We start from the raw sequence: 21903 nt of genomic DNA, 5'->3' as shown, positions 1-21903 counted from the left end.
GTCTCCCTCTCTCTCTGCCCCTCCCCTGCTCTTGTTCGGTCTCTCTCTGTCTCTCAATAATAAAGAAACGTTAAAAAAAAATTCCAAATGTAAAAACCAATTTTAGCTTGTGGGCCCTACGGCGATGGGCTGGAATTGGCTTGTGAGCTGCTGTTTGCTGACCCCTGAATTACTGAATGCTTTCTGTGTTTTGGGCACTGAAACAAGCATGTTAAATGCATTGTTTGCTTAATTCCTGCAAGAACCCTAAGGGGTGGGTAATATCATTGTGGGCATTTAAGAGATGAGTAAACTGAGGTCCAAGAGGGGGCAGAGTCTGGGGATAAAGGGCCCAAGACCCACTGCTTTTAGCCTCATCCCTCCAACTAACAGGCAGACAAAGAAATGCTGGAGCTTAAAAACAGAAATGTTCTTTTGAGGGCTAAGTAACCTAAAGCCATTTTGATAATGCATCTTCATTTTCTTGAGAAAATATTTTGCTTTCTTTGATACCTTCATCAGCTTTCCTGTTCTCTTTTGGCATCCGTAATTCGACTTTAGTTTACGTTTATATTTCTGTTCCGAATTTCACATTAGAAAAGGAAATACTTCCTCTTTGTCAGAGGTCAACCCTGCGTTGATGCGGGGTTCCTCGAACAGGTAATGGCACACAAACATCCAAAAAGAAGTTTCTCTCCAAAAAACTCAGAACCTCAATGCTAACTGATGCCCCAGGGTTAACCTGCAGCTTTTAAATGTAAAGTTCATGGAGGAAAAGACTCGCACTGTTCCTCCTCACAGGTTGCTGAAATAGAGGCTTTGGCTCCGTAGAAAATAGCTGGTAAATTCATGAGAATTTTTTGGAATTATGAAAGATCTGGGCTTTGCTGAGCTCGTAAGTTTGACTCATAAGAGAAGGGGAAGAAAGAAAGACAGAAAGAAAGAAAGAAAGAAAGAAAGAAAGAAAGAAAGAAAAGAAAGGAAGAAAGGGAAGGAAGGAAGAAAGAAAGAGAAGGAAGGAAGAAAAGAAGGAAGGAAGAAAGGAGAGGTGGGGGGAGGGAGGAAGGGAGGGAGGGAGGGAGGAAGGAAGAGGGAGGGGGGAGGGAAAGAAAAACAATCACAGTAACAAAAAAGCAGATTTGAAAGACCTTTCTCCTAGCAAGAATTGTAACAACCATTCTGATTTCCATCCCACATCACAGACAACATTTCTGGAACAGACTTGGATTTTCAACATCAGTTCAATGCCAGCAATTAAATAAAAATGAAAACACAAGCTCTCTCCAAGGCTAGCAAACCAGAGACACCTAGAAAGAGCCAAACATATTTTGCTTTGGCAAAACGATAATGATCAGTTTCTATCTTAAGGAGCTGTGAACTCGCTTATCCCCACTTGTAAAATTTTCCAAGACTGTACTCCATTCAGAGCAGAAAGCTGCTGACTCATGAGGACAATTGATTAATCTCCCTGGAAGATGTTTTCGGAAAACTGCGTTTTTGCGGTGCCTCTATGGAGCCATCCCCTTTAGATGTGAACGCACAGTCTGGAGGGTTTGGACAGGGAGGTCCAGCCTGTGTCTCCCAGGTGTAGACCCAAGGAGTCGGTCCTCCCGCCCAAGAACAACAGTCTTAGCATCAAGTGCAGCAAGATGCTCTCATGCTTGACGCACCTATCTGTCCTGGGTACCGCCCACAGTTAGTAGAGAATCTGGGTTGCCATGGAAACAGAGAGCGATCAAGGTAGAAGAAGTGCAGGGGGCAGCATCATTGCCCCTTAAGGAAGTGGAAGGATGGTCTTAAGTGTGATAGACTCTTTCAGCCCCTGGATGATGACAAATTATAAAAACGCATGCTCTGACTTTGTGATTTCGTTTGTGCTGATTTCATAGGCATTGCCAATATTCACCCAATGTTATTCCCCACTGGTCCCTAATCACATGAAAGGCTGAAAGAGTCTACGGCAGATGGGAGACACTTGGGGCAATGCAAGAACACAGGACCCCAGAGCTGAAATGCCCAATGGTCCAGCATGCGGAAGATGAGAATGAAATGGTTCTGCCATTTAACGCATAACTTACATTCTCCTCTGCACCTGCGGGGACTGAATCCTCTTTAGCTGACTAAAGGGAAGATAAAAACAAAAGTAAGAGTCAGAATGTTACCAAAAAATGGAGAGTTCTTTGGGCCAACAGCCCTCTGGTGCCATTCTTGGACACTGAATTGCTTACGCACACCTGGTTCCAAAGAGAACTTGAGAGAGACTTACGCGGGATCACACGGTACAGCAAGATGATAAATAGTTATGTATTTGAAGATGCAACGAAGGGAAAAGAAATACCCAGACGCGGCCAGGACACGAATGGAGTGGGGGAGAAGCGTTGCTACAGAAAACACAGACCACAGCCTCGGCTGTGGGTCAGCGACACGTCTGCCTTAACATTTTCTGCTGGTTGATGAAAATCACACAAGGCACAGTCGCTGTCAGGTAAAAACAAATGAGCCGCTCAGGAAAATTCTGGCAGTTGAGTCCAGAGACATCCATCCCATGGCACACATAGAGCAAACAGGTGGTGAGGTAACGAGCAGGGTCTTTGGCCTTATCCTGACCGTAGCGCAGTGGCCAGCATCGGTAGCTGCTTCAGCCCTCAACATAGGCCGGTGGCATCGTGCCAAAGTTGAATCCGGCTAGAACCCTTCTCTGGAGGCCCAGAAGGCTGGGGTTCTAACACACCCAACTTCAGACACTATTCCTCCCTACAGTAATTCTGTCATACGCAGACTGCCTCGAGGAGGGGAGCGATTGCCCCAGTGCTGTCAAAGGTCGAGGCCACCATTACATGACGACCGTTTGCGAAGCTTCAACTTTGGAGATGATCTTTGCAGTTGTTCTTAAATTTGGCAGGGAGGGGTTGTGGCGGGGTGATGTACGCAGACCGCTTTGAGACCCGCTTGGCAGATCTGGACTCTCTTTCCAGAAAAATAAACACGAACCAAATATTTTGCCCATCATTTTAGGGTGTTCATAGCTGGATGCCAGGCTAAGAACTCTTCCCTACGTTCATTTTGTTCTAAGTCCTGTGCTTATTTTTACCTTTAAACTATGCAGGGGGGGGGGGAGAGAGGAATCGACCTTCCCAAATACGTCTCCCTGTGCCGTGGACACGGATCGTACACCTGCATCTACCTTGTATGTGCAGGGGCTCTGTACACACCATCGCACTGAAAGTGGCCTCAAGCGGTCAGGAGGGTGCTCGTCATTTACGTAGACAGAAATGGAGACACAGGGAGGCGAAGTCACTTGTTCAAGGTGGTACAGCTAGGGAGCGGTCAAAGTGGTTCCAAGAGCCAAGTTCCAAGACCCTCAGACCTCAAGGGTCTGAGTCACGCTTTGTAGTAGCTGTGTGAGCTTCCTTCTCCACGGCCAGATTTGCTTTCTCTCTAGATGACATGTTCAGCTTGGGTCACATTTATCAACAGTAGCTCTACGGAACCCGTTCTGTGAGCCGAGCCTGGATCTCACGTGTAAGGTGTACCTGCACCAGCGCTCAACACACAATGACAACTGGAGGCTTCAGGCGGTGTCCCCCTTTCCTCCTCCCGTTTCCCACCGAGCAGAAAGCCCACGGGCAGAGCAACCAGCAGCACCGAATTGCAATTCGCTCTTTCCCACGGCCAGGGGGTCCGGTGTGATAGACGGAAGACGGGAACGAAAACTGGACGGTGCTGCTGATGCAACGGCTCACTTCAAAGCAGACGAGAGGGGCTCTTTCGACGCAAGTCCCATTTCTGCAGGCCGGGAGGTGCTCGTTGGGTTCCCAAGCTCTCCGGTGAGAAGAACACAAGAGGGTGTGGGGCTAATCGGGAGCCACATGGAGCGCAGGACTCCCATTCAAATCTCAAACTAGAAACTTCTCATCTCCTTCGATGAACTGGGCATCTGGCTGTTATCCGCTGAGCCTACGGACTGTCCAGCCTCCTTCACCATCCCAACCAAAACCCACTATGAAACTAAAGGATCCTGCTTGGGCATTTATATTGCTGAGAACGAGGGCCTAAACAGCTCCTGAACTCATCAGTATAAACTCGCACAGCAAAGGATCCTGTCCTTTGAAGAGCACATTCGTGAAAGGATGTTTCTTTAAAATCCCGTCACATGGTAGCACTTAAGCCAACAGACATCCCGTGGCTAGCAGGTCTTCTGGAAGCATCATTTTGATCATGTGACAGCTGTTCTGAGTTCACTGGTTTCACAGTGGCCCTAAGACCTTTCCTCAAGCTTAGACGTTTCGGCCCGCCTTTCAAGTGCTTCCATAATTGTCCGGCCATATGCCAGACTCTCTTAACCAGGATTCCCGTGGGTTCTGGGATCAAATGCAGGCATCTGTGTTTGAAGCAGATAACTCAGAGGATCCAGAGGATTTTCAAAGTCTTCTCAGTCTGTTTTGACCTACACCGACTGCTCCCTTTTCTAAACACCCACAGCATTTGTAACCTGCACCCCACACATTAACCCGGATTCCAACATCATCGTTTTGGAACAGGGCCAGTCACTTTGCATTCGTTCTCTGACTCAGTCCTCCCACTAACCACAGAAGGTAGATGCCACAGTCTGTCCCCAGAGCTGAGGAAAGTGAAGCATGGGGGATTCAAGTCACCCCATCACATTCAAATGGCCAGTAACTGTCAGAGCTGAGATTTGATGATGTGTCTCTTTGACTTCAGGGCTCCCATTATTTTTCCCACACCATCGTTCCTCTCCTTCAAAGGAAAGCAGGGAAAGCTGCTTTCCGAGCTAAGAACTCTTCCCTATGTTCATTTTGTTCTAAGTTGTGCTTATTTTTACCTTTACACTATGCAGGAGGAGGGGAGAAAGGAATCGACCTTCCCAAATACGTCTTCTTGCGTCGTGGACACGGATTGTATACCTGCATCTACCTTCAAATACCCATTTGAAGATATTTCAAATGTAGCATTTACTAATGGTGCACGTGCACACACACTTGCAGATGCAGGCATATGTATGTGCCTTGTTCCCTCAAATGGACTTTAGGTGTTTCGACAGCAGTACAAATGAGCCTTAGTCTTGTTTTGTGCCTTTTGTTGGCATCAAACGCCACACATGGATGTTTAGATCATCACCAGCAACTGTTCATACCTGAAGAAATGATAAAACTGTTCGTGGAGCCCTTACTATGTCCGAGGGTCTCTCTGGGTACAGTTATTGGACTGTCACAGCAACACAGTGAGATGAACACGTCCCTACTTACACAAAGGAAAACAGAGGCTTTCGGTGGTCAAGCAATTTGTCCAAACTTTCTGATTCTGTCTGTTATGCAAGACTTGCCACGTACAAGAAATTTTCAAGATCATCTATTTCCTTTCAGGATCAACCCTTTGCTTCAACAGATGAGGAAAAAGAAACTCAAAGAGGCTGAGTAACTTTTGGGAGGTCACAGAACAAATGGTATACCAAAGACCCCAGAACAATAAAGGGCATAGGTAGTCCAGTCACTGGACTCGAAACAGTTTTTGGCAAATACGACATCATTTGAACTTAATTTTCTCAAAGGTTATTTTTGTTATTTTTGTTTTATAATAAGAATGACTTTCGCAATCAAGCCTATAAATCAAAATAACTTATAATCTCATATCCACAGCGTGTTAGGGGAGAATTTTATTTCTGATGTTCATATTGTGGACGCACACACTTCAAAGTCAGTTTGCGTAAAAGCTTCTCAGTTACAAGAGGAGAAGAAAGAGAGCTTGGGTTAGCGGAAATATCAAAATTCTCTAGCATTCCTCTTTGTTTCTTTTCCAAAAATTTTTACAACAGTGATTTTATAATCAAGTGTTTTCTAATTTGAAGAAAACAGAGGTCTTCATTTTGTTTTCGACTAAAACATACATCCCCCCATGAGATTTTCAGCTGCACAAGGGGACCAGTCTGTTCGCTCTATCTTTTCAATGCCTTAGCACCCAGCACTTAGCACAAAAAAACTCAGCACAAAGAAAGAAGCTAAAAATACTCTTGCCTGAGTGAATCTCGCCTGTATTTTACGTTCATCTAGAGCTGTCTTCCTGATTAGGTGGAAGAAAGAAAAACAAGATTTACCGGTGACGGGGTTTTAGTGTCTCTTCATTATTTTTATAATCTACTCAAGAAATAAAGCCAGATAATCGAGGAAAAGGAAAAAAACCAATGAGACTGACCTATATGAAATCTGATCATTAGGGGGATGAATGTCAACTGGTCCTGTTTTTTCTTCAATGGAAATAGCTTGAATTTCAAAGAGGAACCAATATATCCCTCAGAGACCCCAAAGATAAGGAAAAATAAAGTATTTGAGGCTCAGTAGCTTAGCAGCTTCTCCAAACTGGAGGGTATAGAAAGAGGAAGTGTGTCCCCTCCTGAACACGCAGGAGATAAATGACATAGGTCAGAAGGACAATTCATTGGCCACTTTTTTTTTGAAAGTTTATTCATTTATTTTGAAAGAGAGAGGGCGTGTGCATGAGCAGGGGAAGAGCGGAGAGAGAGGGAGGGAGAGAATCCCAAGCAGGCTCTGTGCTGTCAGTGCACAGCCTGACTCAGGGCTTGATCCCACAGACTGTGAGATCGTGACCAGAGCTGAGATCAAGAGTCAGAGGCTCAACCGACTGAGCCACCCAGGCCCCTGTCATCGGCCACTTTTGTGCTAGGCGTGGTGTTAGGGGGTTCGCGGGCATTCTTTTTATCTAGTCTTCATTTCTCCGTCTAGGTACCCTTATTATTTGCATTTTACGAATTTTGAAACTGAGGCTGCTCATCCAGGCTCATCGGACCCAGAGTCAGATCTGTCTGCCGCCAATCAGCGTTCCTCAAACTTCCGCCGCTTGCCAGCCTCCTGCATGGTCTTGGCCACATTTCGTGTACCGTCCGCGGCAGCCACGGAGTGTGCCGTTTCCCTGCTGGGAGAGCTTCCCACCCACACCTCTTCGGCATCCACGACCGAGTTAACGTTGAGGCCACGCTCCCAGGCAATGACTGAGCACGGCAGGGGACTGGGCCATTCTTGCTCAACATACGACTCCTCGTGGGCAAGCTCTGCTCTGGGATTTCCCGTTGGCTCAGAGCCACCCTGAGTCTATGGCTTTTCGGACCTTCTCCGCCTTCCTTCCCTGTCTCTCTTCTCCCGTGTCAGACCCTCACTATGGTGTGAAGTCTCTCTCTACCTACTCCTATCCCCTGTCCTTTATCCTTCATGCCGCTTGCCTCCAATAAATCTACTGCACATCAATTCTGTCTCAGTGTCGCTCCTTGAAGGGTCCAAATTTATGATCGGGTGACAGTTCCTTTTTAATAGGATTGCTTCTTAAGCTAAACCTCTACAGTCTCACCTTGAACAACATATATATTAAATCTTGAGTTTAATGTGCTGCCTCAATTTTTCGAAGGCACTTTAAATATGTATAATTGTTTAAATAAAAATGTTTGAGTACGGGTTGCCTAAGTCATCTTCCTGGCCACCAAACTGCACATCTGATTCACTCGGGAACTGTTGCCTGCCTTGTATTGGTGATAAAAGCTTTTTTAAAAGTAAGTAATTGGCGGTTGGGAAGGAAGGAGACCAGAACAGGATGCCAAATGACATCACCCAAAGTTTTCATTAAGTATTAGAGTTTGTGTTTTGGGCAGGACCCAGAAGAAAGATATCTGTGCAACAGAAAACAAACAGGGAAGAGTTCCAGAAATCCAGCTGGATTCTGGACCAAAGAATACAACGAACACCACAGGGGCATCTGTATTAATCACCTGCCTTGTATTGCGTGCCAAGTTTTGCACGTTTTGCGTGGATGTTTTGATGAAATTACTAATTAGATCTTTTTCAGCTCTATGAATTATATTCCACTTTCTCACCCACGGCTTCTTGCTCATCTTTTGGCCACATTTAAAAGAGGCAAGAGTTCTGAACATGTGTGGCAGCTGGGGTTTGCTCAACAACGATGATCAAGGAATAGCTCTCAGACTGACTCAGCCCCACCCACCACACTCCCTTGCACGCCACCTTAATTCTAGAGGGAAAAAGATCGGACGGTGGCGTGAATGCCCCCATCACAGAGCACGCTGTGTGCCCTGCCCTGGTGGAGAATGGTGGACACCTTGGTTTTCTAAAAGGAGAGTGAGCCTTAGTGGTTCCTAATGACAGATTATATCTTGCAGGGGAAAGAGGGAGGGAGCCCAGAGGTGGTTCAGCTCGCTGGAGTGAGAGTGCTCGGAGGAATCCAGGAAGAAGCCAGACTACTAAGCCATTTTAGTAAGAAAATGAAGTCACGAAATACCACAACTGTCTGTCATGAGCCGGAATAACTCCAAGAATGAAAAAATCTGCTTGTTTATTTCCTTTCCTTTCCCGTGAAACATATGCACATGACACGATAGGCATTTCATTCTTCCCAGGAGTAAATTACAAGTCTTCAACTCAATGGCTAATTGAGTCATTTGGGAGAAGAAAAATAAACTGCGTGCTCTGTGAGCACATGAATTGGCCCGGTTGAAATAGTTTCTCAGGTCTTCCGAGCCCCAAAGTCTCCCCAAGTCTTGAAAACAGAACTTACCTTTTTCCAGAAGAGTTTGCTCAGAGGCAGAGAGGTGGGTGCCCCCTTTTCCTTGGGGGCTTCCTTCGCTGTTTCAGAGGATGTAGGATTCTTGGCCGTCCCTCTGGTCTCCTGGGATATAAAGTTAGCTTTGTCTGACTGGACGTCAGGTGACGGGACAGGTGGCTTTTCAGCACCCTATAGAGTAAAAAAAGAAGTAAAAATTAAAGTGATGTCAGGATTCCAAAAGCGAAAGGGCTCTTTTTTATAAACACAGGCTGGGGTTATGCATGTTAGTTTTCTTTTCCACAATTTTCTGTACGTGCAAATATTCTATGTGAATGTGGATTTGTGTTAAAATTTTGGAAAAAGTCAAGTTATTTTCCTTTTGCAAAAAACTATATTATGTTCTTGTGAGTCATTAGGGATCAGGGTGCTCGTAGGAGGCACTTTGCTGTTAATGTTGTTAGTTCATATTGAGTGGCCTTCAAGTGGTTTTGATCATGTTCCCACCAGTAAAAACATCTTGAAGAGGCACCTCCAATACATCCGTGTTCCTATTATAAACGTATATTATTTCACTCGTCCAAATTAGACATTAAAGGAGGTGTAAGGGACATAAAGAAAGTATAGGTATAAGGGACATAATCTCCAACTTGCAGCTTTTAATAAAACTTAACTTTTACGAAAAGGTACCTGTGCCAGGCACTGCTCTAAGGGATTGAATGTACTAACAATAGCTCTACGAGGAAGGAACTAATTACTATGTTCATTTTACAGTGAAGGAAATGTTGGTCCCAGGTTGTTATAAAAAAAAAACTTCCCTACGACTACACTAATAAGGGGGCAGAGTTGACATCAAAATCCAGGGAGTCTGATACCCACACCCAAACTCTTACCAGCTCCCCTATAATACCCTGCCTCTAATGAACTAAGGTCTCCCCATTCCCTGTGCTATCGTATGCAGCCAGGGAGAAAAGGTCTAAAAAACAGCTTCATGGCCAGAAGGTGAGAATGACAAAAAAATTGAGAAACACATCTACACCCATCAGTTTCATTGGGAAACTGATGGGTACTCCTCTTCTCTTTACACTGGGAAAGTACCCAGAGACCCTTGAAAGAAACATCGCAAGAGGATAACTCTATTATATATAGAATAATATAACTGTAGTATATTTGTGTAATTGTTCGTTGAATAGGCACCTCCCTGGCCAGACCATGAGCTCTGAGGGTAAGAGCCATTGCTTTGGTCAGCATTATATCCCTAGCTCCTATCAGGCCCAGTGTCTGGCATAAGATAGGCATTAAATAAATAGCTAAATAATTGTCTAGAAAGGACTGGAGAGCAACGCCTACACGGGATCCTGTTATGTTGTGTTTCTACCCACCCTGCCCCTCCTTACTGGGCTATGGGGTCATAGGCTACCAGTAGTCTTTTCTCCTTGCCCACCCATCTCCTCACTTCCCAATGAAGTGCCCCAGATGGTGTTCTGCCAGCATAAATGGAATTAATACTCTGTCTGCATTATGGAAGAGATTACAAAAACTCTGTGTTTTTTGGAGTCAATCTCCCGGATGGATTCAGATATGCCAAATACAGCAAACACTCTCAGTAATGACAATATAAGATACCGTGTCCATTTGCATTTCAGATCAACCAAGAAAAATTCTGAGGCATCAGAACATAGGTCCCCGGGACATATTTATCTTTATACTAAAAAATTATTTGCTGTTTATCTGAAATTTGAATTTGGCGGAGTATCTGTAGGTTATCTGGCAACCCCACGTATGAAATTCTAACATTAGATTTGGAGATCGCATTTCAGATGACCTTACCTTCTTCCCTAATACGTCTTCACATCTGGGTGTGGGAGAGGAGAGGGGTTAGTAAGATATAAACATTACACTGAAGTGGAAAACAATGACCGTATGGCAGAGCTTATGAATTAAATGAGCCAGCTACTAAAATTTTAGCTGCCCTGCAGAGAGGGCGGACATCAGGAAAACCTGAGTGGGGAGAGGAGCATTCCTGGGCATGGCAAAAAAAGTCCTAAAACAATGCCTTGCTTTGTGTGCATGTTGTCATGTTCAATGTTAGAAGAACATGTGAAAAAGTTTGATTCCGAAGCATAGCATGTGACGAAGCCAAGAGAAAAAGATCCTGATTCAGCAAAGCAAAGCTGACGCTCTTATTATTTATAACAATAGGCTTATTTCACTTATTAACTCCTGGCCTCCCTACTTTTTTAAACCAAGAAAAAAAATTTTTAAGAAAATTCTTCTTATAGAAAGAAAAATTGAGATACAGGGAAATGAGCCTAGGAGTTGATCACGACTGGTAACCACTGCATTTTTTTTTTTTTAATAGCAAAACCAGAAGAAGATGTTTAATCCCTGAATTTGCTTGGATTTCCTCTTTTCTGTCCTAGGTTCCAATGAAATTGAGGGTGAGTGGCACAGCTCCTATAATCATGCCATAATCTGGCTGGTTGGTCTAAATGGCCCTGTTTCTCTCTCTGTTTGGATGACAAACAAAGAAAAAGGAGGCAAAAGCCAGTAAGTTCTACCAAACTCCTGCAAAAATGAGAATTGAGAACATTTGAGAATTGTCTCCTACTTTTACACAAAAAATAGACCGAACGTAACTCAAGGCAAAATCTTACAGTCCTTGTGTTGGCATTACAGAATCCCAGGAAGGGGCACCTCTTCTTGCTAGTATTTCCCGAATCCTATCTTTGCCCGAAATGCAAGGCAGTGGCAGGATGTGAGACCAATGATCGGGGGAGAAACCTTAGGAATACTGAACTTGGGTGGTCCCCTTTGTGTGGAGGAAAGAGATTCTGGAGACATGAAACTTTGCTGTGCATGAAATGAATTTCCTAATGAAATGCAGACATGAGGGGGAAAGTCATACGTTTTGTAAACTTTCAGGGCCCCCTCCTCACAGAAGCTCCGGGTGGGAATTCAGCTGGATGGCTTTGCATAAGGTCTATGACACATTTCGCTAGCAATTACCAAATTGTCTCTCACATAGAGTAGCACCACTTTTTAATCTCCACCCTCCCCCCACCCCGCCCCCCACCCCGTAATTTCTATCACTCTGCCCTCTCTGTCTTTACAAAACAAAATAAGCCTGTACGGAAATTAAAGCGTGGCTTCATAACACGGTTTGCTTATGCAAATATAAATGCAGCCAGGAGATCTTTCTATGGAGCCTTTCTTTGCATACACCATCCTGGGACTCTAACATCCAGCTGGGGAAGTTTTTTTAACAAGTTCATTCAACCTAGTGGAGAATGGTTGATGTTTTAAACACATGTCCAACGAATGGATAAAGAAGATGTGGTTTATATATACAATGGAATACTACTTGGCAATGAGAAAGAATGAGATCCGGCCATTGGCAGCAACGTGGATGGGACTGGAGGGTAGTATACTGAGTGAAATAAGTCAGGCAGAGAAAGACAGAGACCGTATGTTTTCACTCCTGTGTGGATCTTGAGAAACATAACAGAAGACCATGGGGGAGGGGAAGGGGGGGAAAAGAAGTTACAGAGAGGGAGGGAGGCAAACCATAAGAGACTCTTGAGGACTGAGAACAAACTAAGGGTAGATGGGGGGTGGGGGAGAGGGGAAAGTGGATGATGGGCAGGGAGGAGGGCACTTGTTGGGATGAGCACTGGCTGTTGTATGGAGACCAATCTGACAGTAAATTATATTTTAAAAAATAAAATAAAATAGATAGATAGATAGATAGATAGATAAATAAATAAATAAATAAATAAATAAACAATGTCCAAGCATGCTGGCCCAATTCAGGGATCTTAACTGGTGGTTTCAGACGAACACTGGTCTCTTCCTAGAAATTGAGAGTGAAATCTTCACAACTAATTCTATGTTGTCCTCACTTTCCAAGGACATGGAGATAGAAATTGCTCTGCCTTCATTCATTGCTTCGTTCTGTCTGGGCTTTTATTTGGGCTCAGGATGAGCTTAGTTGATACTGAAAATGGAGGGAACAGGCCACAGAAAGATAACGTTATTTTCTTGAGGTTAGAAGAGTATTTCCCAAAGCGTAGGAAGCATACCATCGGTGGCATCACAGGTCATTTTAGATTGCGCAGAGACGTAACGCTTAATAACATGAAAATGGCAAAAATACTTTTCTTTTTTCAACTCGCATTTAATCTTCCTGAGAACATTCGGGGAAAAGCTCAGTCTGGTGCCAGTATATCTTTAACATTTTTCTATTGCTGGCAAATTGCATTTTAATGGAGCTAGAAAGGCATTGGATTCGGAGCTTAACACAAACAAGGTAGCTAGAAGGTCGTTATTTTTTAATTAGCCATATTAATGGTTACCTCTTTGTGAAAAATGACTCCAGTTTTCCATGTATGATGTAATGAAAGTTTTCTTTAAAGATACCTTTAAATAGGAATTGAGTCCCTTGTAATGAAAAAGATCAACTGAACCGTGCTAAATCTGACAAAAATGATTACGATAGTATGCATACTTTCGACGTTTGGGAAACACGGAGTTAGAAGGATCATTCCAGAACCCTGGTCCACACTAGGAAGAAACGAGCCAGATGTTTATTTATAACGATGGAGATTTAAAATAATCATTGAATTTTGATTCACAAAATCTTTAATGCCCTCTAATGATCCCAATCATACAAGGCTGTCTTCCCTGAAGCAGGGCTGAGGGGACATAGGACATGGGACAGCCACCTGTACCATGTGGTGAAGACCAGGGTTCTTTTTTTTTTTTTTTTCTTTGTCATTTAACAAGATACAGACCTTATGCCTAAAGAATTTCCTAAAGGCGAATCCTAGCCTGGGGCTATGCAGGGGCTTTTTCTTGGTGGCTTTAGCTTGGATCTCACAGATCTTCTGCCCAGCTTGTCCATCACAGACACTTTCTGCTTTGGATGCCTTTTGGGCAACAGTGGTCACAGCTTAGAACTTTGTTTTTAGACAAAATCCATTTTTTTCCCATTGTTTTTAAGTGCATTGAAGCACTTTGACAATTAACTGCTGAGACAGCACCCCCCATCCCCAAACCACAACATTCCCATCACGTGAATGACTCTCTTTTCTTAAACGCTCAGAGACAATGTGCTGCACAGTATATTCACAGTCCACTTCAAGCACACCTTAATTTTCATCAGGGCGACCTACTTAAATGACCCAGATTAACACGACTTGCTAAAGACAAGGACCAAACATTTAAGCTCCGTCTATATGATATAAAATATTCAGATTTAAAGAAGATACACAGCCCCTACTTGACAGTTTTCACTATCTAAATGCTATTGTCACATGGGAAGGAAAAAAATACCTGAAGACACACAATTTATTTTTGCATCCGGAGTCAAGGCAAACACTGCCTTGAGTGGCTTCCTTTCTCCAAACGATCTTTTATTCAGTCTTAGAAACCTCAGGGAAGCAGTATCATCCATAAAAATTTCAGCTGACTTCTAGACGAGCAGATCTCTCTGGCAAAAAAAGTGTCTACTGTGTGCCAGTCCACAGAGCCAGAGTGGGGGTGGGGTGGGGGGAGATTGGAACTGAAATAACCCAGCGACAGCCATTCAGAATTGTTGACTCGAGTTACAAATGGCGGGGGATTTTGTGTGGGGCGTGTAGTGTGCTAAAAACCGTCTGGGCCAGATGGGAAGATGGACAAATGGTGTAGATGTTTCAAATGCAAGGATCCAAGAACTTCAGTAGAAAGGATGTTAAAAAGGCAGGTTTGTATAAAGGGATCTGTTTGTATCATAGACAACCTACATTCACAAAACTCTCTTTTGAGACTCGGTTCTACTAGCAGTGACCTTGACCTCTCTGGGCAAGGTAGTGAGATTTTATCAGCTATGTATGTGCAGTTGGGACCACATTCTGGGGGTGGGGGGAGAGTCTTGGTGTATGAGCAGCGGAAGAGAATGAGCGCCATCGGGTCACTTGAGAAGCCACGCAATTCGCCCACATACCCCACTGTTCGCCCACCTACCCCACTGTTTTTAGCCTATTGTGCTGACTATGTGACTTTAAACAATGCAAGACACAGAATCAAAAGAGAAACATTTGGACGCAACTATTCATTGAACTTGACCCTAGCTGACTTGTAGCAAACGACTAATTTTAAAGGAAATGCATGTAGATGCCTCATATATATATATATATATATTTTTTTTTTTTTCTAACATAAGAACATTCTGGAAGGACCAATCAATACAATACAAATGTAATAGTGGTGGTTTAATACGTCCTGCAGCAATTATGGAAATCGTGATCACCTACATTTGAATAGAATTCCGTGGTTTACCAGGCATTGTCATATTTTCATTCAATGCTGGGGGATGGGGGGAGATGGAATTTTTGTTGTCCTGATTTGACAGATGTTGAAATTTGGATTCACATAGGTTAGGATCACATCATACAGCTACCACATAGCAGGACCGGAGCTCAAACGCAGGTCTTGAGATAAATTCCAGGATCCTTTTCACAACCTGGCCCCTTCGAAAATTGGTAACAGATGTATCGGGCTGGCCACGCCATTTATTTGGTCCCAGTGTCTTTCAAAGCAGTTATCAAAAGGAGGACCCAAGACACTTATCTGTCACCAAGTTAAACTTTCCTCCCGATTCCCGTGAAAGTTAAACCATGTGTTCCATTAGGGATAATCAGTTCTGTCAAGTGTAAAGGAAAACATCTCTAGAAAGTAGTTGATCCAAACAAAATTTATTTTGAGGGGAATTGGTTGAATCTCTAGGAAGACAGGAAAAAACTCGGTCTCTCTAGGGCATCCTAATTCTAAACATTCCTTCCTTTGGCAAGTGTCCAATGGTGACTATTTCATTTCACCAAACAACTGCCTTTGTGGTGATTTATTCTTTTCAAATTACATGAAAGACACAGAACGTATTTTTTAGAAACCAGAAATATGGCAGCTTACTTCTACTTCCAATTGGGTCTCATTTCTTTCTCATTTCCAGTAGCTTCTCCATACTCTGTACCCTATTCCTATATTCCTTGGGTCTCTCTATACACAGCTAACAAGATTAACATGATATATGGTTACCGGTATTCAGTTCTTACTTCATATAAGAAACTGGTTACTGTGACATTATATATCCAGAGTTAGCATATATTTCAAGCTTTCCACTAAAATTTTCATTAAAATATCATTGACATGAATGAAATGTTTTAAAGACAGTCTAACAGCACTTTGCAATTACTAAATATGTAGGTAAGTATACACGTGCCTACACACACATGCACACACACAAAACTCAGGACGCGAAACAGCCGACGCAAACCCAAATCCAACTTTACACACAAACCCAAGCATGAACGCCCTTCAAACTACCTACCGTATCTTCCAGATCTTTTTTTGTTTCAGCTTTGTTAGGTGAAACCTTAAAATGTAAGAAAACCAAATATTAAAAATCATAGCTAGCTCATCAGGTAGGGTGATTTGATTTCATAGATACATTTTTTTTGGTCTTTGTTTTTTTTATGAGGGGTGGTGGTAAAATTCACTCTGCTGGTAAAGAATGTAATAAGAAGTCCTTTCCAGTAGAAAGGAGTTCTACCAAGTTCAGTAGAAAACCATGGACTTCTGGATAATTTCTAGGTATAGAAAAGCTAAAAAAATTAATATTTTATAATGAAGTGTATCAGATCTTACGCATTCACTAAGGGCTTGACCACATTCAAAACTGTCTCCTGGAAGGCCACGGATTTTCCATGAATTCTACCACCAATCCAAAGAAACGCACAACCCTTTGGTGTTTGTGGCACGTTCTGTTGACTTGTTTTACCTTTTGAAGTTAGTCTCGGACTTTGGCAATAACTCGAACACACCTGCAGCTGTCTGTTTGATCATTCATTCATTCATTCAGCCCTCTTTTGCATGTCTGACATGTGACTGTCTGTGGCTTCCTTGAGGAATCAGAGATAAGCAAGCAATACAAGACACGGGTCCTTGCCTCTATGCAGTTAAAGTAGATTTAGATGTAACAAGATAGGGAATTATTTCTATAGTTTTATCTGCCATTTGGGTGGCAAAACTACGTTGATAGGTCCACAACTCAAGGAGCTATTTTCCAACTATGTTTATGATCAATGACCATAAGACATGAAACTACTATAGAGTTCCATGACAACACAGCTCATGTCACACAGTTTGGGCACTCAACGTTCATATCATGGTCCTCAGCTCTGAGGACAGCGTGATGTGACATGATCCCCTTGCAAGGCACCTCTTGTCCCCATTCTCCAGTGTTCCAGCTGCACCATCATGGCACCCCATTCAATACAATGACATCCAAGTATGTGTTATTCTTAGAATTAACCAAACTTTTGAGCAATGGGATGGAGGAAAGAGGGGGAGGAAAACACTTACCAGAGTTTTAAAGAAGCTCATGATGGAATTATGATTCTCTGTTGTATCTGTTGCCTGGGGGTCCTCCTTTGCAATGTCCAGTTCCTCTGGGTCCCCGGGGACAGAGCACCTCACAGTCGGGATCTCTTGTCCTTCCTTCCCCTTGTTGTCAACTATGTCCTAGGTGTCAAACAGAGTTGTCACAGTTTCCACTTGTTGAATGTGGACTCTCACAGCAATATTTTTGCTTCACACCCCTCTCTCCCTTACCCCCTAATTCCAGCCATACTTCTTCCGCCCACGGGGATGCAGAACAATCGGGAGCTTATGAGAATCACTCTTCCTTCCCCTCCTCTGCTTTCTAACATATTCAGCATTTGCAGTCAGTTGGAGGGACATTGTTTGGAGCCAGAGGGGAACAAACACAGCAGGGCACGTTGCATCTCCGAACAAAACCTCTTTTCTCCCAATTCTACAAAGAGGCTGTGTATGATGCCAATATTTCCCAACTTCGTGGTCACCTAGTCTAACCATCCATACGTTAGCCCCAGAGACGCCTCCATTTGACTTCCCACAATCTCCACAGTAAGAATCATATCAGCTTTTTAAAAGTACCGTTGTTTTATTTTTTATTTTTTTTTAAGTTTATTTATTTTGAAAGAGAGAGAGATTGAGCGGGAGAGGGTCAGAGAGAGAGAGAGAAAGAGAGAGAAGAAGAGAGGGAGAGAGAATCCCAAGCAGGCTCCGCACATTCAGCACAGAGCCCGATGTGGGGATCGAACTCACGAACCATGAGATAGTGACCTGAGCTGAAATCAAGAGTTGGATGTTCATCCGACTGAGCCACCCAGAGGCCCTTAGCCCTGTCCTCCTTTCCCCATCTCTAAGGCGTGACCCTAGCCTAAGCCAGGTTACTTCGAACCCATTCATTCTTCAGGCTTGATCTCGAGTTTCCCTCCCCCTCCCCCCACCACTGACATCTCTGTGGGTCTTGCCGGCCACGACATCTGTTTCCTTCTCTGAGTTTCTGTGCCCCGTTCTCCTCTGCACTCACTTTGGACGCAGGTTATGTACGTAAGATTAGCCTAATGCCAGAGGCCGGGCCAGAATAGCCTGCATTAAAAATGGGGCTTTTGTGGGACGGCTATAAAAATACAAAAATACGTTTTGATGAATATTTTAAAAGGTAATAATAACACACGTATCCTGCAAGGTTTGGCTCAGCCCCGGCACTCTTTCTAAATGGAGAGGTGCTTCTTGTGAAATGTCTCATAAAGAAGTGGAACTTCATAAAACTAAAAGCAGATAAAAGCTGTGGCCTTGACAAGCTTGTTGGGTTTTCTAGTTAATTCCAGGCAAAAACTGTTTTGCTTTGGAAGAGAGGCTCTTTTGAAAAAAAGAAAGAAAAAAAACAGGTTTCACGTGAGTTGAATTTTTTTTTTATTCTAAGGTATAATGTAGTGATACCAACATTATTTATTCAGTTGATAGGAAGGATGGTTGGAAATGTTGTTTATAGCGGATGAGTGGTAAGATACCTACACGTACGGGGATTTCATGTTAGGTGCTACACACGCACATACAGAAAGTTATTGTTTTGGTGTGCTTTAAAAAAATATTATTCCTGGCACCAGACCTTTGGTACTGTGGATATTTTTGCTTAGGTGAAGCTGAGTGAAAAGAGATTAAAAAAAAAAAAAGTTAGTTAACATACAGTGTAGTCTTGGTTTCAGGAGTAGAATCCAGTCACTTACAAACAACACCCAGTGCTCATCCCAACAAGCACCCTCCTTAATGCCCATCCCCCATTTAGCCCATCCCCCACCTCCCCTCCAGCAATCCCCAGTTTGTTCTCTGTATTTGAGAGTCTCTGATGGTCTTCCTCCCTCACTGTTTTTATCTTATTTTTCCTTCCCTTCTGTTATGTGCATCCGCTGTGTTTCTTAAATTCCACAGACGAGCGAAATCATATGGTATTTGTCTTTCTCTGACTAATTTTGCTTAGCGTAATACCCTCTAGCTCCATCCACGTCGTTGCAAATGGCAAGATTTCATTCTTTTTGATTGCCAATTAATACTCCATTGTATATATATACCACATCTTCTTTATCCATTCATAGTTCCTCTCGAAATAACACCAGCATTCTTCACAGAGCTAGAACAAACAATCCTAAAATTTGTATGAACCGGAAAAGACCCCAAATAACCAAAGTCATGTTGACGAAGAAAACCAAAGCAGGAGGCATCACAATCCCAGACTTCAAGCTGTATTCCAAAGCTGTAATCATCAAGACAGGACGGTACTGGCACAAACACACACACACACACATAGATCAATGGAACAGGATAGAGAACCCAGAAATGGACCCACAAATACACGACCAACTAATCTTCGACAAAGCAGGAAAGAGTATCCGATGGGAAAAAAAGATGGTCTGTTCAGCAAACGGTGCTGGGACAACTGGACAGCGACGTGCAGAAGAATAAAGAGAAAATTTTGAATAAAACTTGAAACAAAGAATATTATACCAATAATCCAACAGGTGTTTTGGGCGATGAGCCATTTTGAAAGTGGTACAAGGAATAAATCTAATTGAGAGGTGTCCCACTGGGTCTGACTTACGGCGCTGCCTAGGACAGAGTTATCTCCGTTCACTCATGTGCTATGTGGGGGAACTTGGACTGTGCCCAAGCTTCAGAGAGACCACGGAGGGTTAGCATGGGCTCTGGAGCTGGCAGTCCGGACACTCCCCACTCCACCAGATCTATAGTTGCCTAAACCAGAAAAAATGAGCACAGTCAAGAAAGGACAATGGCACCAGCAAGGCAAAAAGACCAGAGCCCTTTTCTCTCAGTCCTTCCTCCCCGAACTCACACACCTGAGGACAGAGACGTAAGAGAGAAAATCCTATTCCTTCCAGATTACAAGTCCAAGGTGGCATCAGAGCTTGGCTCCAGAAAAGAAAATGGATATGAGATTAGAGTTCCCGAATGGGACTGGACTTTTGAATCACTGCAAGGTTTGGGATCTATGACAGCATAAGAGTTAGGAAGGAAACTATTTATTGAACGTGTACCGGGTGCCTCAAATGGACACATTCGCTGGGAATACAGCCGTGAGGGAGACACACACAGCCCTGTTCTCAGACAGCTGACATTCCAGCAGGGAGGCAAAGCAAAACCCAACAAAAATACAGAGGGACCAATAAGTGAACTTCATGACTCAGGAAGTGAAGACTGCAAGAGAAAACATGAAGAAGATGAAAGAACAGAGGGTGAATTAGTCACTGGGTGAAATCCTCCAAGAAGGTTATGTGGGGGGGTGGGGGAGCATCTATTCTGCGGGGGGTGGGGGGTGCTGACCTCCAGGTTAGGTCAGCTGCTCTGAGCCCCTCTGGCCCCACAGCCCATGGGCTCCCAGGGCTCCTCACAGTGAGTGAAAGAGTCTGCATCTAGAAGGGTCTGCCAGCTCCCAGATGGGCTCTTCCTGCAGGGAGGAAGAGGCGATGATTCTTCTCCAGGGCTAGACACACAGGGAACACTTACTGAACTCCCTGGAAATAAAACAGAACACAGTGAAGTCAATGAAGAGGAAACGGATTGGTAGAAGGTCAAGTGGTGCTCATGGGTCGAGGTGGTCATCAGGGAAAGCCCGCCATGATGGCTACCCTCTGAGGAAGGCAGCAGATAGCCATTTGTACCTCCTTGCCCAGGACAGAGCAGTCTGAATGGAGGAGACACAGCTCAACAGAACTCCAGGGACGGAGGAGTCCTCCAGCTTTGTCCTCGGCCCCATGGCATCTTCTCCAGACATCTCTGAAGATGCTTCCCTCCGCCTCCCTGATTTCCCCGGGGGCAGCAGTGTCTCAAGTCTTGGACAGCAGCTGAGAGATGAGACCCCGTAGACCCTCCTGCTCAGTGCGAGGAGATGGTTTGTCTGCCAGGGGCTCTTCCCCAGTGACAGCTTTATGGCCTTTCACATTGAAATGCTCGGCTTGAACTTGAGCCCTTCTCTTGAAATAATTTTTTCTTCTTAGCCTGGCTTTTAAAACAAACATGACTCTGCTTCCAGAAAGATGGAGAATACGAATGTTTCCTTATCCTCCCAGTAAGCAAAATGGAAAAACCAATCCCTGCTTTCTCTCTGCCAGGTGGACAGGGGCAGGTAGACCAGCTACAGAATGGAGGAACCATATGGTGGGGAGTTCCCTGGGATTTCTTTTTGCCTCATAGATTCTAGACCTGGAAATGGAGCCAGCAACCTGGAAATACCAACAGTCACTGACCCCACCCCACCCCCCTCCAAAAAAACCAAAAAACAAAAAAGAAAAATGCTTACAAGGAAGCAGAAAAACTAGGTCGCACACACATTGCTTGCTGGTGGGCACATAAAATGATACAGCCTGTCTGGAAAAGGGTTTAGCAGTTTCTTACTCAATACACAGCTACAATACAACCCAACAACTGTACTCCTGGGCTTTTTCTCACCAGTAAAATGAAGACATATATTCACAAAAAATATATGAAGACATATATTCACACTTTCCTCCACAGGAAAGTTTATAGCAACTTAGTTTGGAATAGCCCCAAACTGGAAACAACCAGATGTGTTTGAATGAATGAACGGTTAAAGACAATGTGGTCTATCTGCAGCATGGAAGGGTATTCAGCAACAAAAAACGAAGGAGAGGAACAGTATCAATTAATAGCGTCCATGACCTTGATGAGTCTTCAGAGGATCCTGCCTGTCCCAAGAGTACACATACCATTCTAGAAATGACCTAACTATAGAAAGACAGAACAGATGAGTGGTTGCCAGAAGTTAACGGAGGGGTGGATACGGTAGGGGAGGGGATGTGCCTATAAAAGGGCAACATGACGTGTCCTTGTCTTGGTGGGAATGTTCTCCATGGGATTGTATCAATGTCAATATCCTGGTTGTGTTATTGTATCATAGTTTCA

General features: G+C 43.8%; 1 protein-coding gene across 8 annotated transcripts in view; it reads right to left on the bottom strand.

The window, feature by feature from the left end:
- Positions 1 to 21903, bottom strand: part of BCAS1 (brain enriched myelin associated protein 1) — a 99070-nt gene that overhangs the window by 27529 nt on the left and 49638 nt on the right. For 5 of the 8 annotated variants that reach the window (XM_047853653.1, XM_047853654.1, XM_047853655.1 and 2 more), the window contains exons 5-8: positions 16963 to 17121; positions 15929 to 15973; positions 8575 to 8751; positions 2058 to 2099 (exon numbers count right to left, since the gene is read on the bottom strand). In XM_047853653.1, the coding sequence (XP_047709609.1) occupies positions 2058 to 2099; positions 8575 to 8751; positions 15929 to 15973; positions 16963 to 17121 (423 nt within the window). Of the gene's footprint in view, positions 1 to 2057; positions 2100 to 8574; positions 8752 to 13352; positions 13488 to 15928; positions 15974 to 16962; positions 17122 to 21903 lie in introns of all 8 variants that reach the window. The other 3 variants (XM_047853656.1, XM_047853658.1, XM_047853660.1) reach the window with 2 other exon arrangements.

Source organism: Prionailurus viverrinus, chromosome A3 (assembly GCF_022837055.1).
Source record: "Prionailurus viverrinus isolate Anna chromosome A3, UM_Priviv_1.0, whole genome shotgun sequence".
NCBI classification, from domain to species: Eukaryota; Metazoa; Chordata; class Mammalia; order Carnivora; family Felidae; genus Prionailurus; species Prionailurus viverrinus.
This window is presented reverse-complemented; position numbering and strand designations above follow the sequence as displayed.